Raw genomic sequence first — 23,306 nt, forward strand, 5'->3', positions numbered from 1 at the left:
CAGACACTAAAACCACTGCTTGCAGGACATGAATGTTATAAAACTTCCTGCAGCTAAAAGTCAGAGAAAAGACAGAAGCAGGAGATCAGTTATTTTTGAGGCTCGGCTTTGCATCAAAAAAGTAGCTTTTCACCATCTCAGTGTTCAGAAATGTGATCCTAAAAGCTAAAGCTAAAAGTGTTAGCACACAGGACCTGACTCACTTGGTGGTGTAACACATACACAGTAAACACATACACAGACTCAGGATACAAAGTCACACCTCTCTATAATACCCTTGTGCCTCAAGCAGGTGTCCGTCAGTATTGACTTGTGCATGCTTATAGATTATTTATTAAATGGCGTTACCTTGACTCTGAATCATTTTACAGGACTTCTTTCATGCCCTACTCTATTTCAGCTTTACAACAACTCACCTTTCTGCAACTCCATGTTATTCATGTTAATGCACATCATTGCACCTTATTAATCCTTCCTATATATATTTACTTCTATCTCTATTTCTTGTACATTTGTTCATATGCTAATTTTGTAAATTTTTTGCTTATACTATTTTATTTTATTTTATTTTATTTTACTAGATTTTTACTTATATTTTTTATTTTATTTTAATCTCACTTTATTTTTATTTTATTTTATCTTTCTTTTTACCACTGCTACTACTGTGACCAAACAATTTCCCTTGTGGATGATTAAAGTCTGTCCAAGTCTAATGCGCTGCACAATCACCAAATGTAACAAAACTGACTGTTGAGTACATAGCTTTATAGTGACTTATTTTCTGCCCTACTTGTAGACATGAAAGATTGGACAAGCACCCAATTTAGACATGACATTAAACATGTCACGTTGCCCCATACCTTTTTATCATAGACATCCTGCCAGTCAACGCCAGAGAAGAAGCTGTGTCTCATTATTTCTTTGGCGTCATCTGGTCCTCCCCCAAGCCTAGAGAGGAGGAAAGAAATAGGTAGTTGAAGATGGAAATAATAAAGTTTTCCCAAGTGAAAACTACAGATTCTCATATACTGCTGGTACCTGTTAACAGAAATGTTGGGGAAACTGTTCAATCAGAAGTCTTAGGAAACTAGATCAGTTAGGGAATGAAAAACCTTTGCAATCCAGGTAAATATGTAAAGACATTTCTTCTTCAAAAATCTATAAAACATCAGACTTTCAGATGATCAGAGCCTAATCTTCATATGTATGATGAAGGTTTTGACCAAAACTCTGTAAATAAGTATACCACCACTCAAAGAGACAATGTGTGGGAAGCTGTGCCCTTCCTTTAGGTATCAGTAATTACATTCAGCAAAATTACTAAAATGAACTCCTCAGTGGCCAATATATAGTGACCGAGAAACTGCTCCTAAACTGCTCCCAGGCAAATATGGGCAAAAAGAATGTAGTATTTGTTATGCTTCCTTTCTTTTGTTTCAGGTTACATACCGTTTGTTAGGGTCTTTAATGAGCAGGCCAGACAGCAGGGACTTGGCGTCGGACGACAGAGTGCGTGGGAACTTGATGTCCTCCATGAGGATGAGCTCAAACAGCTTCTCGTGGTCCTGGTTGTAGAATGGCAGTCGGCCGCACATCATCTCGTACGTCACAACACCCAAACCCCACCAGTCCACCGCCCGACCGTAGTCATTGTCCTCCAGGACCTGAGGACAGAAGAAGGAGAGACAAAGATTCATAATTACTGTTTTTTTTCCCTAATGGACCATTTGTTTTATTGGACATCTGCTTTAATTCTGCTTTCCTGCATTTATTTTATTGGACAATATGGACTGCCCAAGGTATTTAGGAAAGAAACAGACGAGTGAAGACGGCAGCAAAGGACAGTCATGTGCCATTACACTGGAGGGATAAATAAAACAATAAAAGTAGTTGGAGATGAACAGATAACAGGGACTAAGGTGTAGATGTCAGGTCCCAAATACGCAGACACACATACAGAAGCAAACATCATGGGATGGCAGGTCTTCAGAGGCCCCTGTTACAGTAAGGGAGTCAGTGTGTTGGCGTGGCAAACCAGATGCCCCCCTGGTTGCTGCCAGCTCTCCCTGGCACACTGATCCTCTGCTGGCAGAGACAGACAGGAATGTCCCTGGATGGAAAAGGCAGGAACAGTCTGCAACCTGAACCAAGGCCAGTCCAACCTCCAAGCTGGGTAGCACAGGTACTGTCTGTAAGCTGCTGTGTTGTGTGTATGTGTTGAGAGAAGATGCGCTGTGTAGTAAGTCACTTTGGTATCAAAGTCTTGTGTCTGGGCTGCCTTCCTACTCCTATTCCCTGCCTGCTCTCCTTGCACTGTCCTCTCCATCCCGTCTTATCCTGCCTTCTCCATCCTCTAATCATGCCATCCCGCGCTCGCTCCTTCTTTCATCCTCTCATGTGCCCGTTTGCTCACTTCTGTAAGCGAGAGGAGGAGGAGAAGAAGGCACAGAGAGAGGTACAGTATTTCAGGAGCTGTTGAGGCCTTCATTAACATAATAAGCTTATTAACATGATGAGTGTGCATTAGTGCTTATGTTGCATGTGTGTGTGTGTGACTGACAGACAGACATACAGAACTGGAGAGCAGCCAAAACGGCATATGTTGTACATCTTGCCAATAATAATAACATTTCACTCACTGTTAATAATGGACCAGTCAGGGTGGACGTGAGCAAATGCTAACATGCACAAACATACACACACAAATACCTGTGTGTAACACAACTGTTCTTAAATTGCATGACACAATTACACACTAAATGACATTTAAAACATTTTAAAATACAGCATATACTGCACACTGCATTAATACCGATCATTAGGGGCAGCTGTGTGGCAGAAGCAGACAGGGCAGTTGTCAAACTGCAGACTGCATGAAAACCACAGAGCTATGCAAAACATAAACGTTTAAATGTAATGCATACTGAATATTTGTGCTCTGATGTTTCACAGTGACATATGCTCAAACTTCAACAGAACTTCAATGGCTCTTTCAAAGTTAAAAAAGGTTGGTTTGAATTCATAAAATTTGAGTTTCAGACAAAACTGCCAGCATTTTAGAAATGAATAACCATGAGTATGATATTTCAAAATGAATCTGTAGGAGACTATTGTGTATAAATCAGTTTTATGTGATGAAGTTCATATAATCAGTAAATAACTGTATCGTGGGCAAAAGGTGTACATCTCTCTTGCTGTAATTTAAAGTCACCCATGTGCAAAAAAGTGTTGCAGACAGAGAGCCGACTTAATTTACACAGTAGTTTCTTCCCATCCCAAGTGTCAGGTTCGCATAAGGTTTCCCAGCTCTAAATCGTGTGTAATGTCATCATGCACCAGGCACGTAAAAACACCAAACAGCTGCCTGCGAGTTTCCACAGCAGCTCAACACCATAGAAAGCTGGTCATTAACTCACTGAGCTCACACACTTGACACTAAACTGCTAATGATGCATGTGGCTGCTTCAGTGTATGCAACTCGACATGTACTGTACGTGGAAGTGAATAAGAGAACTATGAGTGCTATTTAATGTGTGAATATGTATTTGTGAAAGAATTAAAGCTGGTCACCCAGTTGGCAGCTGCAGAGAAGAACTGGGAGAGAGAAGCTTGCCGCCAGTTCCAGATATACTATTGACTGGTACGGCTGGAGGGATAACACTGGCTTAGACTGCTGGGAGACTGTCAGACACACACAGCAGATGGAATATTTATCCATCCTCATCAAATTCATAAAGTTTTGAGAGTGAAGCAAACTAGGAGGTATTTGTTGTTGTTTCAGTCCCTGCAGCTTGACACACACACACACGGGCAGTTTACGGTTTATGAAATTCAGAGACATTTTTTTTTTGGTGCTGATCTATAGAGTGTGTGCACTTTGTGTTGAATCTTTGAATAAAAAGGTGCAGAAATATATACAAATCAAGCTGTCCGGTTGGGCATGTATATGTATGTGCATGTTAGAATATGTATGAAGACGTGTACGTTTGCATGTGTGTGCCCGTCCGTCCTGGGACCAAAGAAAGTGGTGGCAGCTCGGTTGCAGGCAGGGAGCAGATTAATCCACACAGAGCCAGAATGCTGCCCCACAGCCCTAGGCATGGAGGCACTGAAGTGTGTGTGTCTGTGAGTGTGTGTGTGTGTGTGTGTGTATATAAATTAGAAAAAGACAGGACAAATAAATAGGACAACACAGAAGAAGTAACAAATGAGATAACAGAGGAGAAGGGGTGAACATTTGAGGACAGGAGGGAAGAGGAAAGGTCTGATTAAAAGCAGCAGTGGGGTAGAAGGTCTTGTCCTGTCCTGGTCCCTGTTGGGGCAGCCATGTGGCAGCTAGCTGCTGCTCGCAGGACGAGGGCTTTGGCAGCTTAGACAGAACTAGATGAGACAGGACAAGCACACACAGCCTGTGGCTGTACCAGCCCAGATACCCAGTAGAGGAAAAACACACACATACACACACACATTATATACTGTAAACATAGACTCACACACATACTATTAGGTACACTAGTGTTAACTAATGCATTCTAATACAGCAGTCTTACTCTAAATACCCCTTCATGACTCTTATAATGTTCAATTTAATTTGAGACATTCAGTTGGATGATCAATATTAAAGATGTAGTTTGTGGTGGCATTAAATTGTATTGAATTAAACACACAAGTGTTTCTGTTATTTTGATTAACCTCCTGATTACCAGTAGTCCAAATTTGTCCTCTGTGGAGCCTGAATATCTCCCACCCGCTGCATACTACTGAATAAACTCCCTTTGCTATCTACAGAGGATATTTAGGGCTTTGTGAAGGGGTGGGGTTTTAGTACCTTAATCTTTCTCATTAAGGAAAATGTCGTCTATCAGTTATATGATATCTTCAAAATAACTTTTTTTTTCAAAAAAATGTTTTCAGTATTCTAATACCTTACAAAGATAGTGAAATTTAAAAAGAAAATGTGATTGGACAATATTTATTTTCCTGGTAGTCAGGAGGTTAACACAGTTGATTCAGCAGTACTCCGTTATTTTAAATAAATGCAGAATACCATAACATTCATGAAGCTAAAATTTAGTACACTACTAGTGTACCTGATGAACTTGCAAGTGTACAATTCCATACTGATTTCAGAGACCAAAGTGTCATATTGTGGAGATTCATTTATGTTAATATTGTGCTGACATTTTTGAAATATGACAGGGGACTGTCCTACGTTAAACAAGCATTTACAATAAAGCAAGTCCAACATACACAACACACAAACAAGCACAAACAGTTAGAAAACATCCCAAATTCATCCCTTATAACACTTTCAGAAGTATTTCAAATAAATGTGTTTTCTCTGATCCTGTTCCATCGCTTTGCAGAGACCTTACACTGCTCATTGTTCATTAATCCCACGCTAATCTTTTTATTTTTGACTATCCTTGAAACAAACAACACTTCAAACTGATGCTTTACAGATTCAGCTGAAGAATTATTCACTTTGCCTTGTGTTACTGAAGTGTCTGTTTATGAGTCCCTTCAGGCACACAGCAGACACAAGCACCCTTTACTCATTTCTCATCTGCCCTTTTCACTGACGGCAAACACAGGAACTGTCTGAATTTCACTCCTATAACCCTCAAATATTTTCTCTCCCTTCTCATCTTCCTCTGTCTTCAACCCCCATCCCCCCTTTCTCTTTTTAATCCCGGCTACTTTGCATCTCTGTAACTTGGCTCCGAGCAAACTGTGTTATTTTTACACGCGGGCGGGCGAGCAGAGCGTGCGGGCGGGCGAGTGGCGGCGGCGGTGGTGTAGATTTCCAGGTTTTTTCCGAGCACCTTCCTCCAACCTCGCCCATCTGCCGCCATCTGCCTCGCTTTAGCCCGCACTTTCTACTGCAATCACACACACAGCGCACACACACATAAACGCACACAGACGCACATCCTGTGAAAAATAACCAACAGCCTCCAATCAGCTTTTGGCACGCAAAGGAAGGGACTCTAAAAAAAAAGGCACAAAATGCTGCGCCAAATTGTCGTCCATACTTTTTTGAGTGGGATATACACTATGCCTCTCCCCTCCTGCCTTCATCTCCACATCTCCATCGCTCTGTCTCCACCACCCACAGTCCTGCAAGCCTCTCGCCAGTTGATCTGCTGGCCTTCGAGTGAGGCAGCGCTGATGACTGGACAGGGGATGAAGAATGTAGTTGTGTGTGTGTGTTTGTGTGTAAGGAATGTGTTGTGCCCTTTCCCAATTCAACCAACACCCTCATTCACACGCATAAAATGCATATTTATTGTTCACCCTGATATTATGGAAACTGTTTGCCTGTGAAATCCGCAAATGAAAATGTACATACATAAATTCCACCATAAGAAGGTCTTAAAAAGTCATTACGACGCACAGTGTATTAGAGGTGAAGGGTTGCGAGTCCCTGGATCATCACTTCGTAATTCAAGTGTACAGTACGTGTGGCTCCTGTTGGTCCTTCGTGAAACTACCCAATTACACCGATTTACCAAAAATTAGTAATGTTCCTGGTAGCTTAACTAACCAGCCAGGGCTGTTGTAGATAAACAGGCACTGTACAGTGGGCAACAGGGGTCCCATAGTTCACAAGGGCCATCCTGGTGGAAACGCTGCCTAATGGATGACACAGACGCTTATGTAGTACAAGGCCTCAATCTGCTCAGTTTCCAGAATGTAACATACAGTCACTGAGATTTTTTCTCATTTACCGTATCAGTTGATTGAAGCAATTCATAAAGAGTTCTCATTTTTTATAGATGTTGTTCCATCACATCTGGCCACTCTGGACACTTAATATAACCATAATGTGAAAAATGTCAGCATTGTGCATCTCACGTGTATAAAAACACAACAACAATCATTTTGTTTTATGTCTTCTGTGATATACTCTCTCTTCTGTCATCCAACTACCCCAAACCACCCCCTCTCTCTATGAGTTTCTGTTATACAGAGAGCTGTTCCTTCCCTCACCACAGTGTGCAATAACTTCAGTGTAATAACTATATGTAAAGAAATTTACTGTGTATTTTTATATTTCTAAACTTTTCACAAAGTGTATAATAGTGTGCACTTAGTATTTATTTCTCCTTCTCTGCTGTTTTTTTTTTTTAATAAAAAAGCTGAGGAATCCAGTGTACCTGTACTTTCTTGTACCTGTGCAGACCGCTTTGGTGACTAATATTCAGGTTGATCAGAATGATGTTGCAAATATTAGTAGACAGACAGTACATTCTTTGATTGACTGATACTTATTTACCTTATTTCTTCGCCAGAGACTGCCAAGGCATGAAGTTTTAATAGATGCTGTCACTTCACAACATACATATTTCCCTTTAGGTGCTACATAAAATAATGCAGATAAAGGTAGAATTCTACTGAATATCAAAGCAAAGTGGGAGCGCTTCAGTGAAGAAGAATATAGGTGGAAGTTACTTTAATACACTTCAAGAAGTGATAAAGCAATAAAGAACAAAAAAAGGTGGAAAGGCTCAAGAAATGACAGAGAAACTCAGAAAAATATAAAGAGTCACATCAAATGAGAACAATTAAAAAGGAAAACATTACCTCAGGTGCAAGGTACTCTGGTGTGCCACAGAAGGTCTTCATGGTAGCAGCGTCAGTGATGCCTTCTTTACACAATCCAAAATCAGTGATCTTGATGTGACCGTCTTTATCCAGCATCAGGTTTTCCAACTGGAAAAGAAATGAAACACACATCTCACAATTTGTGAAGAGAACCAATACGGTACTGTTTTGTTAACTGAATAAAATAGTTTTTGTGCATTGTGGAGTCAAGGTTTTACTTATCTGAAGAGGACAGTTGTATTGTATTACCCCACAAAGTGGCAGTACAAGCTCTCAGACACAAAAACTCAGAGAAGAGGAGGGAAATAAACTTCAGGCATGTAGCGCAGCCACTCAACCTTTTAATTTTAATGGCTGAAGTGTTTTTCTCACTCTGTCTGTTTTTTTTCCTTTCGGTTTTCTTGGCTGCTCTGAGCAGGGCTGGGGCCAAGGCTGCCAGGCAGGCACTCAGACAGAGCGATCTACCTCTCTACCTCTGTGGCATCAGCACACCCCTCCCTCCCCACCCCCTCCCTTCACTCGCTCCCTGCCTGCAATTCTTTACTGCTTTATGTCTGTGTGAGCTTGTCCCTGTCCCACTCTTTAATTACCACACATCCTGAGCCACTCGGATGGATGAAAAAAACAACAACAACAAAAAAACCCAAAAAAAAAACCCAACAACACAAGAGTTGGGGGGCCAAACACAAAAGAACTTCTCCCTCAAATATCTGATCACTCTCATCCATGCCCCCCAGTCTGCCTCCCATCTCTGTTTCTGTTTACCTTGAGGTCCCGGTACACAATCTTGGCTGAATGCAGGTAGTCAAGAGCTGAGACAATCTCTGCACCGTAGAAGCGCGTGCGCTCCTCTGAGAACACCCGCTCTCTGGACAAATGGAAAAACAGCTGCGGGAAAAGGATGGAGGAAGAGAGGGTGAGAGGGAGAGTAAGAGAGAGGGAGTGGGGGAGAAAGAGGGGGGAGAGACAGCAGGGACGGCACAGCAATAATTACTGATTTATTGGAGGAAATTAGCACAACACAAACTGGCTGCCCGCACCATATTGAGATGATAGATAGCGGAGGGAGGGTGAGTGGGGGGTGTGTGTGTGAGGGATGCATGTGGAGAGGGGTTGCATTGAGGAGGGGGGGGGGGGGGGGGCGTCTCGGAGGAGGGCGGGTGGAGGCACTCGGCAGCTGGCGCCTCATCTAGCAGCCCCCTCACCACACATACACACACACCTCTTCACGTTACCCTCTGGGCTAGGTTGGCACGGCGCTGGCGTGGAGTTTGGCGATGGGGGCCAAATCAAGGGTTTAATCAATACACCAGTCTAGTTAAAGACAGGCCGAGCGCCGCTGCCGCCGCAGCCAACACCACCCCACACCACCCCGCAACTGCCTCCAGTGTAGCACTCATTAGTGGCCTAACTGGCCTCGCCCCTTGAGCCTCCGTTTTCGTTTGCTCCGTTCTCGTATCCACCTCTCTGTGTTTGTGGCAAGAAGCTAAGTTTCATACTTTTAAGAGTACACATTTTTTCCCCAGGTAGCTTGACCTCCCATTTCTTCTCTGTCTTGCTTTCAAATCGCTCACCTCAAATTCCCTTTCTCTCTTAGTTTTCCCTCGCTGTCAGTTGTCAAGTTGTCACTGTCACACAGACACACATGTGGCACCAAAATGACACCAGCCTGCTGTGCCGCACCAGTCAAGTTGTACAAATTACCCATGAGGCCAAGGGGCACACATCTCCCCATTAATTGTTCAGGGAGGTTTGCATATGGCCACTGGAGTGATGCTCACAGACCACCTTGCTCCAATGGTGTCTGTGTGTGTGCATGTGTTTGTGTGTGTGGCGACTGTGCGGTGAGAGGGGTAACACGACAGGTGGGCCTTCATCAGTGTACTGGCAGCTGTGGCTGTGGCAGGTTTGTAATGGGTTATGCGCACGTGTGTGTGTGCATGGGGCATGTGTGGTCACAATTTGTCAGTTGAGGTAAAAATTTGCTGTGCGTGTTTGTCTAAGTATGCGTGTTCGTTGGTGTTCTGCGTGCTTGTGTGTGTATGTGCGTGTGCGTGCGTCTGCCTAACTAACAGGGAGGGGAGCAGGTGACAGGTACACTAAGGGAATGAACCAAGATTGCAAAAACGGACCGATTAAAAATCTGAGAAATGGAAAAGTGGGGGAATCCAAACTCATTTCGTCTCCGACTGTCATCCTGGCTGTATCTGCCCCATAGGTGTGTTCATAAATAGACACGAGCAGGAGAGGGAGGAAACAGAATAGAGAGACGATAAGGAAAGTAAGAGGCCAGTTGGCTGGCAAATTAACTGCGTTAGAAACCAATCCAGCAGTCAAACTTTAGCCACTTCTTGAGTGTTTGCACGTTTAAACATTCCTTTGCTTCACTGCTGCTCCAAAGTAGCATGCCACGAATTCCAATATAGTGCCCCGTGTAACATTTAAAAACCCATACATATGTTGAGGAGACAGTCTTTGAATATGGTATCTTTAAACTGATACATTATTTAAAACACATGTAATAACACAAAAACTACTGTACATATGTCATTTATGTTACCTAAGCTCCAACACAGAAAGTACGTGGAGTGTCAAATTGCTGTCAGTTACTGTGGTGGAGTTGTGGTTTAACTGGAGTAACAAAGCAGTAACGCAAAGATGTGTAACCACATATAGCACAACCATCCAGAAAGCATGTGTGTGCATCTTACCTCTCCTCCATTCACATATTCCATGACGAAACAGAGACGGTCTTTAGTCTGGAATGAATACTTCAGTGACTGAAAGGAAAAGAACACACAGACAATTTATATAACTGAATTCATTCAGGTGTGTCCCAAACACAACACCATACGTGAACCATTTCATCCACTTTATTATCCAGTGTACAGTCCTGCGTTTACTGTGTCATTTTGTTTTTTAAAATAATCTAAGAATATATGGTGGACCCAAAACATCCTACAATGAAATGGACGATGTGGAATACAACTGATTGTTACCAATCAGCAGCCCTCACATCAACATCATCACAGACATAACCAGTTGCACAGGGGGATAACTTGAAAAGCATTAAATATTGTTTTTCATTATTACTTTACAAAATAATTCTGTCTTTTATAAGAACTCCCTGCAAAGTGAAGTGTGAAATGAGTGAGTGAACGATTTTGTACACAGCAAGACGCCTGGTCCCATTTTAACTAGAACAGCAGGAGGACCAAAACGTGACCATTCTTAGCTTCAAATTGTTTATGTCTGTATTTGCTTATTCAAAGCAAGTACGTGCATGTGTGAAGTAGTCATGTGTTTTCTTTTGAGGGAGAAAGACACTAAACAAAAGAACAGTTGGTCTAAGTCTCTTTGTGGCTGCAGGTGTGACGAGGTAAACTCAGATTTGAACTGTAATTGCTTTCTCAATAGTGTATGTGTGCGTGAATGTTTCAAGCGAGTGTGAGTGAAATAAGCAGCAGCTAATGTGTGTACATCAAAGCTAACAGATGCAGTCGTTAAAGTACAACAATTTGGTGTCTAACTCATAATTAGCCTCAGGAGAGGATCAATGTGCTGTTTGTGTGTGTGTGTGTGCACATGTGTCGCATGTACTCTTACAGAAGTCAGAACATTTTCCATACATACACATGTATGAATTTAAACCAGTTATGTATGAGATACTTACAGTGAGAAAGGGGTGTCTGGTGTTTTTCAGTACTCTGCTCTCTGTGAGTGTGTGAGCCACTTCATCCTGTATAGATGAGAATCAGTCAAAACACTTTCAACGCAACAACTAAATGAGAAATAAAACAGACTGAAAGATGACTTCAATTTGATGTCTATTTAATATAAAGATAGATCAACAAAAGCAGGATGCCAGACGGACCTTTGCTATGATGACCTCTTTTTTAAGGATTTTCATGGCATAATATTTCCCGCTGGCCTTTTCCCGGACAAGAATGACTTTACCAAAGGTTCCCTTTCCCAGCAGCTTCAGGTAGTCAAAGTCACTCATTGTCTGGTGGAGAGAAACAACGAAGATCAACGTCATTAATGTCTAAAGTTGAACTGGGACGTTTTTATGTCCAAGAGCTGTGTAGGGCTGTAAATCATTAAAAATGTTTTAAAGATTTTCCCTGTACAAATATTGATTTTGAGTACATTTTAAGCAACATGATCACATTATGATCACATTTTTTGAATTGATTGAATGATGCCTTATAATCTGTGCTCCCATCCAACCAACAGTTTATAGATATACTGTATAATAAAAAACAGATTTTTACTGAGCTGTTAGTTACAAAACCTTTAGAGTGTAGGGAGTAATGAACATTTGAGCTGATGCCTTCAACCGTAGATTATAAAACATGCTCTGCATTGCTGCTTTTACTCAGTAGAGCATTTTATTTTAGAAAAAATTAATAAAAAATACATCCTTATTACTGTGGATTTTTCATTACTTGACACAAACCTGTGAGTGAGAAGACAATTCTTTTTAAATTGCAAGCAGTCAAAGGCAATAACCCATTACATGGTAATGAAAAATGGTACAGCTGAAATATTTTCTTTTAAAATTATGTGAGCATGTGCTTGTTTGTCTGTGCATTGTTACCTTGCGTTTGTGGTGTGTAGTGGAGATGTCCATCTCCTCCTCAACCATGTTGTCGATGTTGGAAGTGGGGCTGCACTGGATCCTTTCCTCCTCTTGCCTCTGCAGCTTGTCAGCCACCATTTGAATAGCCTCTGTCCACTCATCTCTGGGTTTAGAACGTACAAAAGATGAACAAAGTTACTGTTATTTGACACTCTAGTAATGTTGTTTTCCTTTAATGCACTGAACATCTGTGCCTGAACCTTTGGCCTGATGCAATACGCTTAACTGAACAAACAGCCTAATACACACATAAAAACATACATAAATATAGTAATACATAACACATATCCCATTATACTGCAAAACATTACACAGGTGTAAAATATGAATTTGGATCTATTTTCAAATAGTATGAGTTGTGCACTTATCTAACCAGGTTTTTAAAGGAGCTTAAGTGTTTTCAATTAACATAAACACCTTTTTGTTCAACTGCGAGGAAACATGATCAACTACAGAGTCAACCAAATGAGCAATGATCATAGAGCAGAACTAATGCCTAGCAGCCTGTGTATGTGTGTAAGAGAGGATGAGTGTACACAACACACACCAATGCGTTAGAGGGAACAATGCGCTGTTGTTTGCTAACATTGTTCCTCCCCATTGACTTTCCATTAGCAGTGTTGTTCAACATCTGTTGAGAGAAAGACTGAGTTTAATTGTCTCTGTGTGTGTGTGTGTGTGTGTGTGCGTGTGTGTGTGTGGGTGGGTGTGTGGGTGGGTGTGCGTGGGTGTGTGGGTGGGTGTGCGTGGGCGTGTGTGTGTGTGTGCGTGTGCGTGATCATCATCTGTAGCAGACGGCCAGCAATGCATCAGGATGTGTAGGAACATTAACTGTATTTAACCAGGGTGAATTTAATATAGTGATTTATTCTCAGAGAAGAGAAGAGAAGAGAAGAGAAGAGAAGAGAAGAGTCAGTTATTTCTAGGATTTTAACAGTGTCCTGCTATTCAAATATTCATAAATCCTCAGACAAGCATGCACTTTCAAAATATACTTACCCAGAGTAAGTATATTTTGAGGAGTTTGTAATAATGAAACCTGTCTGACTCGTAAAAATCACCTCTGTGTCTCTTGTTATGTTTAGTTAGATGCCCATATGTTTCCTTGTGGGATCTGCAAAAAAGAAAACATCCATCTGAACCTAAACAGACGAGTGTGTTTTTAAGATCTGAATCCCTTTCTTCTGCAAAGACTTCTGAGCATACCCTACACACTCCAAAACAAGGGCAAACTCAAGTTACACTCCATCTACAACAGAGGAGCACTCAATTTGTGGCACCTATGATGTGTGTGTGTAGCGACGTAAAAAGCAACGGGAACTCTGTCAAGGTCAGGCAGCAGATAAATGCTCTTTCTCGGTTAGAGTGTTTTTTGTGTAATGAGTTTTTTTTTGCTAATGAGAGATAATGGGCCTGCCTACAGTCGGGCGCCATGCCAACACGTGCCACCCTCTCTGTTCACGGCTGGGGCTGCGGTAGCTGGAGCCTTGCCAGCGCTGGTACAGTACAACCGATACAGTAACACACACACACACACACACACATTCATAGAAGCACAAACAACCAGTTGTGGCACACACTTCTTCTTCTTTCCCACCCACTTAAACATCAATGATGCACAAATCCTGTGCACACTCACTCACACATTTCTACAACACATAGAAACATCTGGCGCTCACAGTCGTCCACTTGCAGTCTTGCATGTTGTATACACTTCATAAACTAATCAACAGAAAGTTATTATGTTAACTATAAAACGTTTATTTGATTATCTAGAGGCAAAACTATTACAAAAGGAACATATAACGCTGACAAAGTTGGACAGACAGCTGCAACCCACACACACATAAAAAAAAAAAAAAAAAAAAAACACACACAAACTCAAAGGATGCACAGAAGCATCTGTGGTCTTCTGGGCAAAGCTGTTCATTTTCTGGAGATAAACACCTCAGCTCCTCAGAAAGGAACTGAGCAGCTGGAGAATTTATGCCAACGCTACTTGAAAGGTCTCCTTTCCACTCTGTCTCTCTCACCCGCTCCTTTCTCTCTCACGCCACCAAAAATACATAAATTCTCTGCAGTACAAGCCTCCTCATACACACAGTATTTCTGCCCTTGGCAATACATTTATCCATACGCTTTTTCTTTTTTTATCTGACAAGAAAATATATTGTTTATTTTTAAAGACATGTATAATGTTTTTAAATTGAATTGAAATTGAAATCGAAAATGACACATTTTAGTTCTGTACTGCTGATTTTGTATCTAAACTGCTCCTGTGAGAGAAATCTCACACGTAGTTTGCTGTAATGAGCTTTTTGTCTTTTTGTCTGTCTGTTAACTGACCTCTCATCAGGCGAATCGACATGGAAGGTCCTCTCGATGACAGTTGTCCACTGGAGGCAGCGTATGATGAAGGTATTTGGCTTCGGCCTCTCTGTCTTCATCAGCTGGCATTCTGCAACAAGCAGCCAGAGGAACAGCGCTGTCTTTACAGTACAATTACAACAGGAATTCAAGATTTAACAGTACAAATAGAGAGAAAGACAAAATAACTGGGAGCTCCTTAGAAGTTTGGTCTTACAACTAAACCAGCATAAAAAAAAAAAGCACAAGCAACAAAGGCCAAATGACGACAGCCAATGGCCAGCAGGCACATGCTGAATACTCTGAGCCTGTGAGAGAGGACATAACTCTCCATACCAGCAGTAGTCTGTATTTGGCATTTAAAAAAGGTAAACCTGACACTATGAAGCAACTGAGCTACAAACTGCTGTAGATCTGACCTCTCCTGAGTCTGATCTGTTGGCTTACAGTTTATTCATTATAGATGGTCAAGCCATGAACATATTAAAAGAAGTGGTAAAAGGGAAGAGCAATCTGTGTGCCCTTTGACCTTCGATGTTGTGTATTTGCTGTTGCTCTCTTTGTCTAAGTTGAACAGCCAATCAGAGAGATCTCTCACAGTGACTCATTCCGCCACCGACAATCGCGGTGTGTCACGACATCACAATGCTGTCCATGGTAAATTTTTCAGGTCTATATGTGTATGTGGGGTTAGTTAGTAGGTATCTTTTCTGTATGGTTCTTTTTTCCTCTTTTTTTGTTAGCATTTCCCAGCATTTTATCTATGACATTTTCATGTAAAGCCGTTTTTATTGTTATCAGCAGCACCTGTGTTGTTCTTTCAGTGACAGAAACGTGTTACATGGACAGAATATAGGTCTAGATAGTTTGAAACCCAAAGAAATTCACGCTGATTAACAAGCGTCTCTTAATATAAGAAAACATGTTGCTTGTGTAATAAAAATAGACAATAACTTCAGCAACCAATGACTCAAATAGAGACGCTTTCCTTTGCCAAGGGATATTATGTGCTGCTCCACATATGCATCTGGCGACTAGCCATAGAGACACTTTTCATTGGAAATGGGCAATACAGTAGGCCATTATTACACAAACGCATAATACAGTACACAGACGCAGAAACGTATGCACACATAGCCAGATGGGGCTGTGAGCTCGCTGTGGGAAAGAACGCGTCTTCTGCGTCCCTCAGCAGTGTCTGCAGTTATTGGGGACAAGAACTGATGTAAAACGGCATAATGATCCATCCTCTGTTCTCTTGCCTCCCCCACTTGTTCTACATATATCACCCTCCATTTCCCTCTCATGTTTTCTCCTCCCCTCCTTCCCCTTTTGTCTCCTGTCATTTTCTCATTTACTCTCATCTATCCTTCTGTCCGTTCCTCCTACCTTCCATCCTTGGCTAGCCATTCCTCCATTTACTTTCTGTTTAAGCGTGGCACAGCACAGCATGTCATGGCTCAGCCTAAATATAGACAGGAAGGTTAATGACAACACCGCTCAGGTCATACACACAGCAGAGCTTTAATGTAAACTCACGCACACACAAGTCACTACCTGACTTGTGAGCATGGCCTGCTGAGCTGCCAGAAAACAAGGTCATGCTGTGGTTTATGCCAAAACACACACACACACACACGTATAAGTGAAGTTTGAATGTTAGCTGAAATTGGGTTGTTTGCCACAGCAGGCAATTGTGACATCTGTGTAGCAGTTTAGGGGGTGTGTGTGAGTGCATGCATCAGTGTGTGTGTGTGTGTATGTGTGTGCGACAGGCTTGTATGTATGAGTCCCTCTGCAGGGAACAGGCCTGTACCATCTCTGTTCCATCTGACCACTTCTGTTGTTCACATGCACATAAACACACACAGGCGCGCACAAATAAACACACACACACACACACACGCGGACATACGCACACACATGCACGTACATGCACGCACACTCGCACACACACCACCTGGCCTCCCAGCTTTGGGCAACAGATGTGGCAGTGCCGGTGCTGTGCCAAGCAGCCGGGGCCGGATGTATGGCCTGGCTTGTCCTCCTCAAACTCTTTTCCTCTCCCCTCGTTCCTCGTTCTCCATTCCTGTCTTCATCTCCTCCTCCCTGTCTGTTCGGCACTGATGATCCTCCTCTCCTCCCTCATGCTCCCTTCCTCTCCACCATCCACAAAAGCCTCACTTTCCAACTCATCCACTGCTCTCCACTCTAATCATCCTTCCATCTTCCATCTCTTCTTCCTCTCTCCTCCCCATGTCTCCAATTTTCCCTTCCTCTGCCCCCTCCTATCAACTCCCATCGCTCAGCTCATTCACCATACTTGTCCTCCCTTCTGGACCCCTGTGTTTCACTCTCCTCCTCCGTCCTTCAATATACCATTCATTATCATTTTCTCAGCTTGCATTCTACGATTCATCATATTTTCTGTTTTGGCTATTCAACTGTACTCTCCATGTACGCCCATCCTACCACCAATCCTCACTGTATAATGCTTCGTCTAATCTGAAAGCAATGATTGATGGTAAATGTAAAGTAAAGTAAAAATGATGACATCTGCATCATGCCTTGTGCCAAAAGAGGAAACACCAGCTTAGTACATATCAGATTATGTTAAGTAGCCAGTGATGTATGAACATGAAATAGAATAAACAACCTCATAAGATGCAACCATTTACTTATTAACAGCTGTTGGTGATGTACTGACGAAATAATTAATCTTTTTTCATCATTTCTATCAAATAATTAGATAATCTGGTTTCATTTCCAAAATGATGCAATCAAAACGGCCCTATCTGCTTTTACGTCATTTCGACCTGATTAATAAAATTCTTTCTATTTTTTTTAAAAAAAAAAGAAGAAGAAAAGGAACACGGTTCATGCCAACAGCTTTGAGACTTTTACCTGCTGTGACACTTCACATTTGTGCGTGTGGAAATATGCATTTGGTTAATTATCAAATATTTCTGTGCAGTGTTTCCTTGTTAGTCTTGTTTAATTCTATCTGCTATAGCGCACTTTCAAAAGTTATATTTATTAAAGAAATTAAAAGGAAATATTACCTGTTATATACAGTATGTTTAATCATTGCTCTCAGAGATTATTGCTATTATATTGATTTTCAACAACGTTTACTAAGATTCATTATTATTGCTTATAATTCTCAGTACATATTTTAGGCTGAGAAGACAGATTTCAAAGGAGTAAAAGAAGCTACAAAATATAGAAAAAATCCTCACTATCCACGTAAGGTGAACTGAGGCACCACCTATCAGTCACTTGCAGCACAGGCTTAAATTTTGTTCCTGAAAAGTTTCCCCGACTCATTGGAAGAAAAGACAAGAACAAAATAAAGTCCTCCCACAGCAGGAGAAAATCTGGTTGTTAACAGGCTGTAACTGTGACTTTGAAGAGAGTACCACACACAGATGTGCCTAATAAAATCTTGACACTTAGTCATTTAGAACTGAAGCAGCAACTTGGATGAGTGAATGAAAGGTCTTCAACAAAGTCCCTTTGTTGCTTTTGTTTTACTTCCTTTTGGATATACAAGTGTGGGCAGCACTTATGTGATAGCTACAGTAAAGCAGTCATGAGGGAATACAATTTTAACCTTTTCAAACATAAAATGTCATTTTAGGAATCAATCCTAAATAGCAAATGGTTAGACTGGTTCCACTGTACTGGAATGACAAGCTTTTATGTGTTTATACTGATTATACCATAGCTTTCCTGTGTGTCAATTGTATTAAAAAGCTTACGGTTTACTGTTTCACAAAAGAATAACGTTGTTTTTTTCTGTACATGTTCTTTACCACTCGTAAATAAATAAATTTAAGAGTATATTAAATTGAATCTTTTGTGTCTCCTTCAACGCCATGACACATCTTAAGAGTACTGTGAGTTAGTAGGAAGTCAGTTCTTTCTTATATCAGGTTACAGGGCGCAGTTTAGGGACAATAATTTTATTCCAAAGCTAAATGCCATTATAACATTCAGTAATGAATATATATTATAAAGTTTTACACAGAGTCTGCATTCCCTGTATGAACAATGTGAGGTGATGATGGTAATGAGAGCAAGAGACATTAAAATGAATCTCGTTAACTCATTAGTTGGCTAATTACACATGTCAACGGTGTTGTGGAGCTTGTTAACCAGGTGCAGACAGATGATATACTGATAAATGGTTAATTAGAGCCCTCCGTGAATTCTGTAAGACTGACAAGCAAAGACTGTTGTACCATTTCACCGTGGCTCAGTGTGATGAAGCCACAGGAACATTTCAGCTACATCTCTATAAAAATATAATCAGAAGTATCCTACAGCGGTTAATTACAGCAGGTGTCAATTTATCAATATCATTGTTATTATGAACCTACAGAGACAAGTGCAAGCTACATGGGAAAAGATACAGGTACTACTTTTAATACTGCTACTACTCTAGTCTTCCTGTATACCTCCTAGGATTAGAAAGCTTAGAGTTTACTGCATTTTACAATTGAATTATCACAATCTAGTGTAAATGAAAATGAAAAAAAATGTGTTTGCTGGTGTTTTCAGAAATTACAGAAGTTAATGGTAAGTTTCAATATTGCAATTAAGTTGTATAGAGGTTTCTTTGTAGTGCTATAATATGTATAAGTAAAATACTGTTATTCCCAGTGGCCTCATCATTTTGTCATGCCTTTATATTTCCAACATTAAGTTACATGGCCATTTGCTTGCTGTGGTTTCTAGATGCCAACAGTTGCCTAGCAGCTTCTCACAACCTATGGTGGATGTTACCATTTGAATGCCAATCAGTTTTGTGTACACAGCTTCCAGTGACGTAACCACAAGCAGCATCTAAGTGGACAATGATTTTCCCACTTATGTTCTCCATATGTTCTCCATATACACAATGCAAAGATACAGGTGAATTAAGATTTGGTGCACTGCGCCACGCAGCCATTTTGACATATGCATGATAAGGGCCGTACTTGCTACAGAGAAGTTATTTAGAGGGTAGGGCAGGTCTGCATCTTGAGGTTTCTCTTTGTAGCCAATGAAAGAGCCATCTGTCTTCAGCAGGAAGTAACGTGGTCGCCAGTTCTTTATGTATTCACCTGCAGAGACACATGAAGAGAAAGAGAGGAACATTGAAATATGTTCAATCAGACACCTGAATTCAGATCATGAGGAAAAGTGATGATGGCGCTGAAAGCTACTTACGATGATTATCAAATCCGACTCATATATGGAAAGTAGTATTAACATCAATAATAATGATGGTGATGATATTAAAAACAGATTTTGCTCCCTAGACGGTTAAGAGCTCAACTCTCATCTGTTCACATTTACACACTGTAGTGTTTGCACACACACATATACACACAGTATCTCCATGTTTCCCACTGTGCTTGCCAGATTCAGATCAGATTATCATGTAAAAAATGACAAAAACATGTTTACCAGGACAACACTCAAACTTTCCATGCCAGAAACATCATCTGGCCGATACATGGGCAGGTGTTGAGGTGATGACCCCACTACCAAATACACACACAAGCAGGCTATGCACACTAATATACACAAATCAATGGTCAATGGAGAAAAGGAGGAAGAATAGACAAGAGATGAGACGAGATGAGACACAGAATAACCCTTCTTAGACGGCAGCAACAAATAATAACATCTGTTGAGCAGCTGGTGGCCGAGTATTACTCAACTGGCTGGCACAGACTGGCACTAAGGTGGCACCACAGCTTTATGAAATGACCCGCTGCAGGATTACATGGGTGTCAAACATTTCCACACCACAGTGGCAGATAACACGTACTGGAAACAGCATGGATACGTACATGGATTAAAGTGCACACATGTGCGGATTCACACATAGTTGGGACAAGTACAATGAGTACACATACGGGGATGAAACTGCACGCACATGTGCACAACCACACAACGTACCCGGGTGAAGTAATACTGAGACACACAGCTTGGATGGTAGAAACTGACAATCAACAACACTTTCCAAAGCCTGGAGCTGTGTAAACATTTCACTTTCTCATTTAAGCAACAGAAATAAACTCCACAGAAGGACACAAACGTTCCCTACTTCTCAACCCCTTTTAATTAACCAGCCGTTCCTTGACATGCACACACACCTTTATACAACTTGTGAATAGACACTAATAAACAACAATGCACATATGCATGTATTCGCAGAAATATACACCGACACACAAAGCTCAGTAACAGCTCTGATCACCTTGTTTCGGCTAATTCGCTGGGAGAGGAGAATAGGCAGAGTGTATATGTGTGTGTGTGTTCTATTTGTGACATCCATTTAAAGCGGAAATGACAGCAGGCCGTGCTCGTTAACACATCGCAGAAAAACACCTGCTCCGCCGAAGGAACCATGTGACTGCGAGCCCTGTCGGTACCTCTGGGTGCTGGTGGTGGAGGTGCGTGTATGTACTTGTGTACGTGTATATGTGTGTGTAGCGGAGCGGTTGTGACTGATCGGAACCACATAGGGACGTAGAGAGACACAGACAGAAAGACAAAATGCTGTCGGGTGCCAGTGCGTCATCAGGACTACCAGATCACACCTCTCCTCCCCTCTCTGTCTCTATTTTTCTCTTTTTCACAAATCCACCCACTCGCTCCTCCTCTTCCATTTCCTTCTCCTGTTCTTTCAGAAACAAAGCATATTCTTTGGATCACTTGCTACTGATAAACAAAGTGCTGTGAGAGGGGCTGAATGGGAGGGGTGGAGAGAGACATAAGGAAGAGGAACGGGAAAAAAAAGAAAAAGAAAGCTAAACAAAAAAAAGGATGCAGAGGAATGAGACCTGAGCATTGAGAATATCTTAATGACTCTGGCCAAACAATCAGAGATAATCAGTCCAACACGTGTTTCTATTATTCTGAACCCCATTTTAGTCAGTGGGATAAATAACAGAAACACTTTTGTATTTAATTCAATGCTGTTCAACAGAAACACAAACTAAATCTTCCAAAATGATCATACAGTTGAATTATCACCTTTCTCACACTGTTTCAACATAAATTAAACATCGTAACAATCATGACGGGGGATTTATTGCAGGACTTTTATATTAGATCCTGCTCATACAGATTATAATCTGTATGAGCACTTTAAAGTTTCCAGAAGTTTGTCTGCAGATGTTTATCCACTCTTGCTGTGAACTTAAAAAATAATGATGGAAGAAACTGATCAGACTTGGATTGGCGAAAGAGATGGACTGACTGTCAAAATGGGTGAAGATAAAGAGAAAGTTAAACTGATAAAACTATTATAAACTGGCAGTGATAACTGGCTCACTGGTCCAAGTCCAGTCATTTCTATGAGTCAGTTTCTAGATGAGGTGTCCAACCAATGGAAGCCTGTGGTTGGACACTTCATCTCTCAGCTGTCCAGTACAACTGAAAACATTTAAGCAATCCTTCTGGCTGGGCCTAGATGGTGTGCATGTGTGTCTGTGAGTGTGCGTTTCTGTGTGTCCACTGGGGGGCGGGGGACGGGGCAGCCAGGGGTGGCACAGACGGAGAGAGAGGAGACAGACAGTTGTCCACACACGCTGTTCCAAACAAACACAGGCACACAGGCACACAGGCACACACACACACACACACACACATACACCGACTGAAACAATTCTGTTCCGACTGTTCCAATCCTCCGTATGATCCAATGGTGTTCTGTCAAGCTATCCCGTCTTGGCCCTGCCTGTAATGAGTCCAGCGAGCTCTCCCACTCTGGACAGCTTGTCTGGGGAGCCACATGTCTCTAGTTTGGACTGCTGGAGAAAACCGAACAGCCGGTCTCCTTCCCACACCATCTCTCTCGGACTCCTCACTTCAGTTTCATGTAGTTTTCTGCACAACTTTACTTTTCCCTTAAGGCCAATTAGTAAATACTACATTATAAAGTGCTTAAGACAACAGGAGTCTCTTGTTTCTTGTTAGAATGACAGAATATCCGTAAAACAGGAGAACGTGGGTGATCTGAAGGATGTAAGGAACAGAAGATGTTCAAGAGAATAAATCAAGCATTTTGAAGTGTACTTAAATTGATTCATAACTGAGTCAAATGTAAACATGATCAGTGGTTCATTTTATGCATACTCTCCCTTTTATTGTTACAAATGTATTAAATAATATTATGACAAAGATGATAAGTGGATTTAAGCTATAAACAACCACATCTACTGTTTCAGCTGAATAACAGAAACACAAGGATGATAATGTGCAGGAAACTCTCATCAAGTAAGTAACTAAGTAAGTAACTAAGCATTAAAAACTCAACAAGACTTTTCAAAAGTCATTTTGGAATTTCTAGGAGAAATAAATCTTGTTGGCACATGCTCCAGTTGCAGCTTGTGGATTTAGCTGTAAGAGGCAGAGATGAATCAGCTGTGACTGCGTTCGTTCCAAGCTTTCTGATTGGACAATTACAACAATGGACTAGCTAACTGTCACTCAATTAGCAGACTGATTAACTATTTGTTTCAGGACAGGGGGGAGAATAGAGGAGAGAGTAATGCAAAGAGGATAAATAGAAGACAGGTACAAATGACAGGCCTGAACTCCAGCCAGCAAAACAGAAATGAGACACACAAACTTGCACAAACTTTAAAGTCTATTCCCGTTTCTCTCTGTCTCACAGGACATCAGCACA

General features: G+C 41.4%; 1 protein-coding gene across 2 annotated transcripts in view; it reads right to left on the reverse strand.

Annotated features, from left to right (window-relative positions):
* Positions 1-755: 755 nt before the first annotated feature.
* The window catches only part of LOC311500701 (RAC-gamma serine/threonine-protein kinase-like), a 39,550-nt gene continuing 16,999 nt past the window's right edge, over positions 756-23,306 (reverse strand). Inside the window, exons 1-11 of one of the 2 annotated variants that reach the window (XM_084562253.1) lie at positions 19,600-19,690; positions 16,007-16,082; positions 14,597-14,708; positions 12,209-12,353; positions 11,483-11,614; positions 11,282-11,347; positions 10,320-10,388; positions 8,374-8,496; positions 7,588-7,716; positions 1,450-1,664; positions 756-948 (exon numbers count right to left, since the gene is read on the reverse strand). In XM_084562253.1, coding sequence (XP_084418379.1) covers positions 765-948; positions 1,450-1,664; positions 7,588-7,716; positions 8,374-8,496; positions 10,320-10,388; positions 11,282-11,347; positions 11,483-11,614; positions 12,209-12,353; positions 14,597-14,708; positions 16,007-16,013 — 1,182 coding nt within the window. In that variant the 5' untranslated portion in view covers positions 16,014-16,082; positions 19,600-19,690 and the 3' untranslated portion in view covers positions 756-764. Of the gene's footprint in view, positions 949-1,449; positions 1,665-7,587; positions 7,717-8,373; positions 8,497-10,319; positions 10,389-11,281; positions 11,348-11,482; positions 11,615-12,208; positions 12,354-14,596; positions 14,709-16,006; positions 16,083-19,599; positions 19,726-23,306 lie in introns of those variants that run through there. The other variant, XM_084562252.1, reaches the window with a different exon arrangement.

The sequence above is a fragment of the Chelon labrosus genome, assembly GCF_963514085.1.
Source record: "Chelon labrosus genome assembly, chromosome: 15".
Classification (NCBI taxonomy): domain Eukaryota; kingdom Metazoa; phylum Chordata; class Actinopteri; order Mugiliformes; family Mugilidae; genus Chelon; species Chelon labrosus.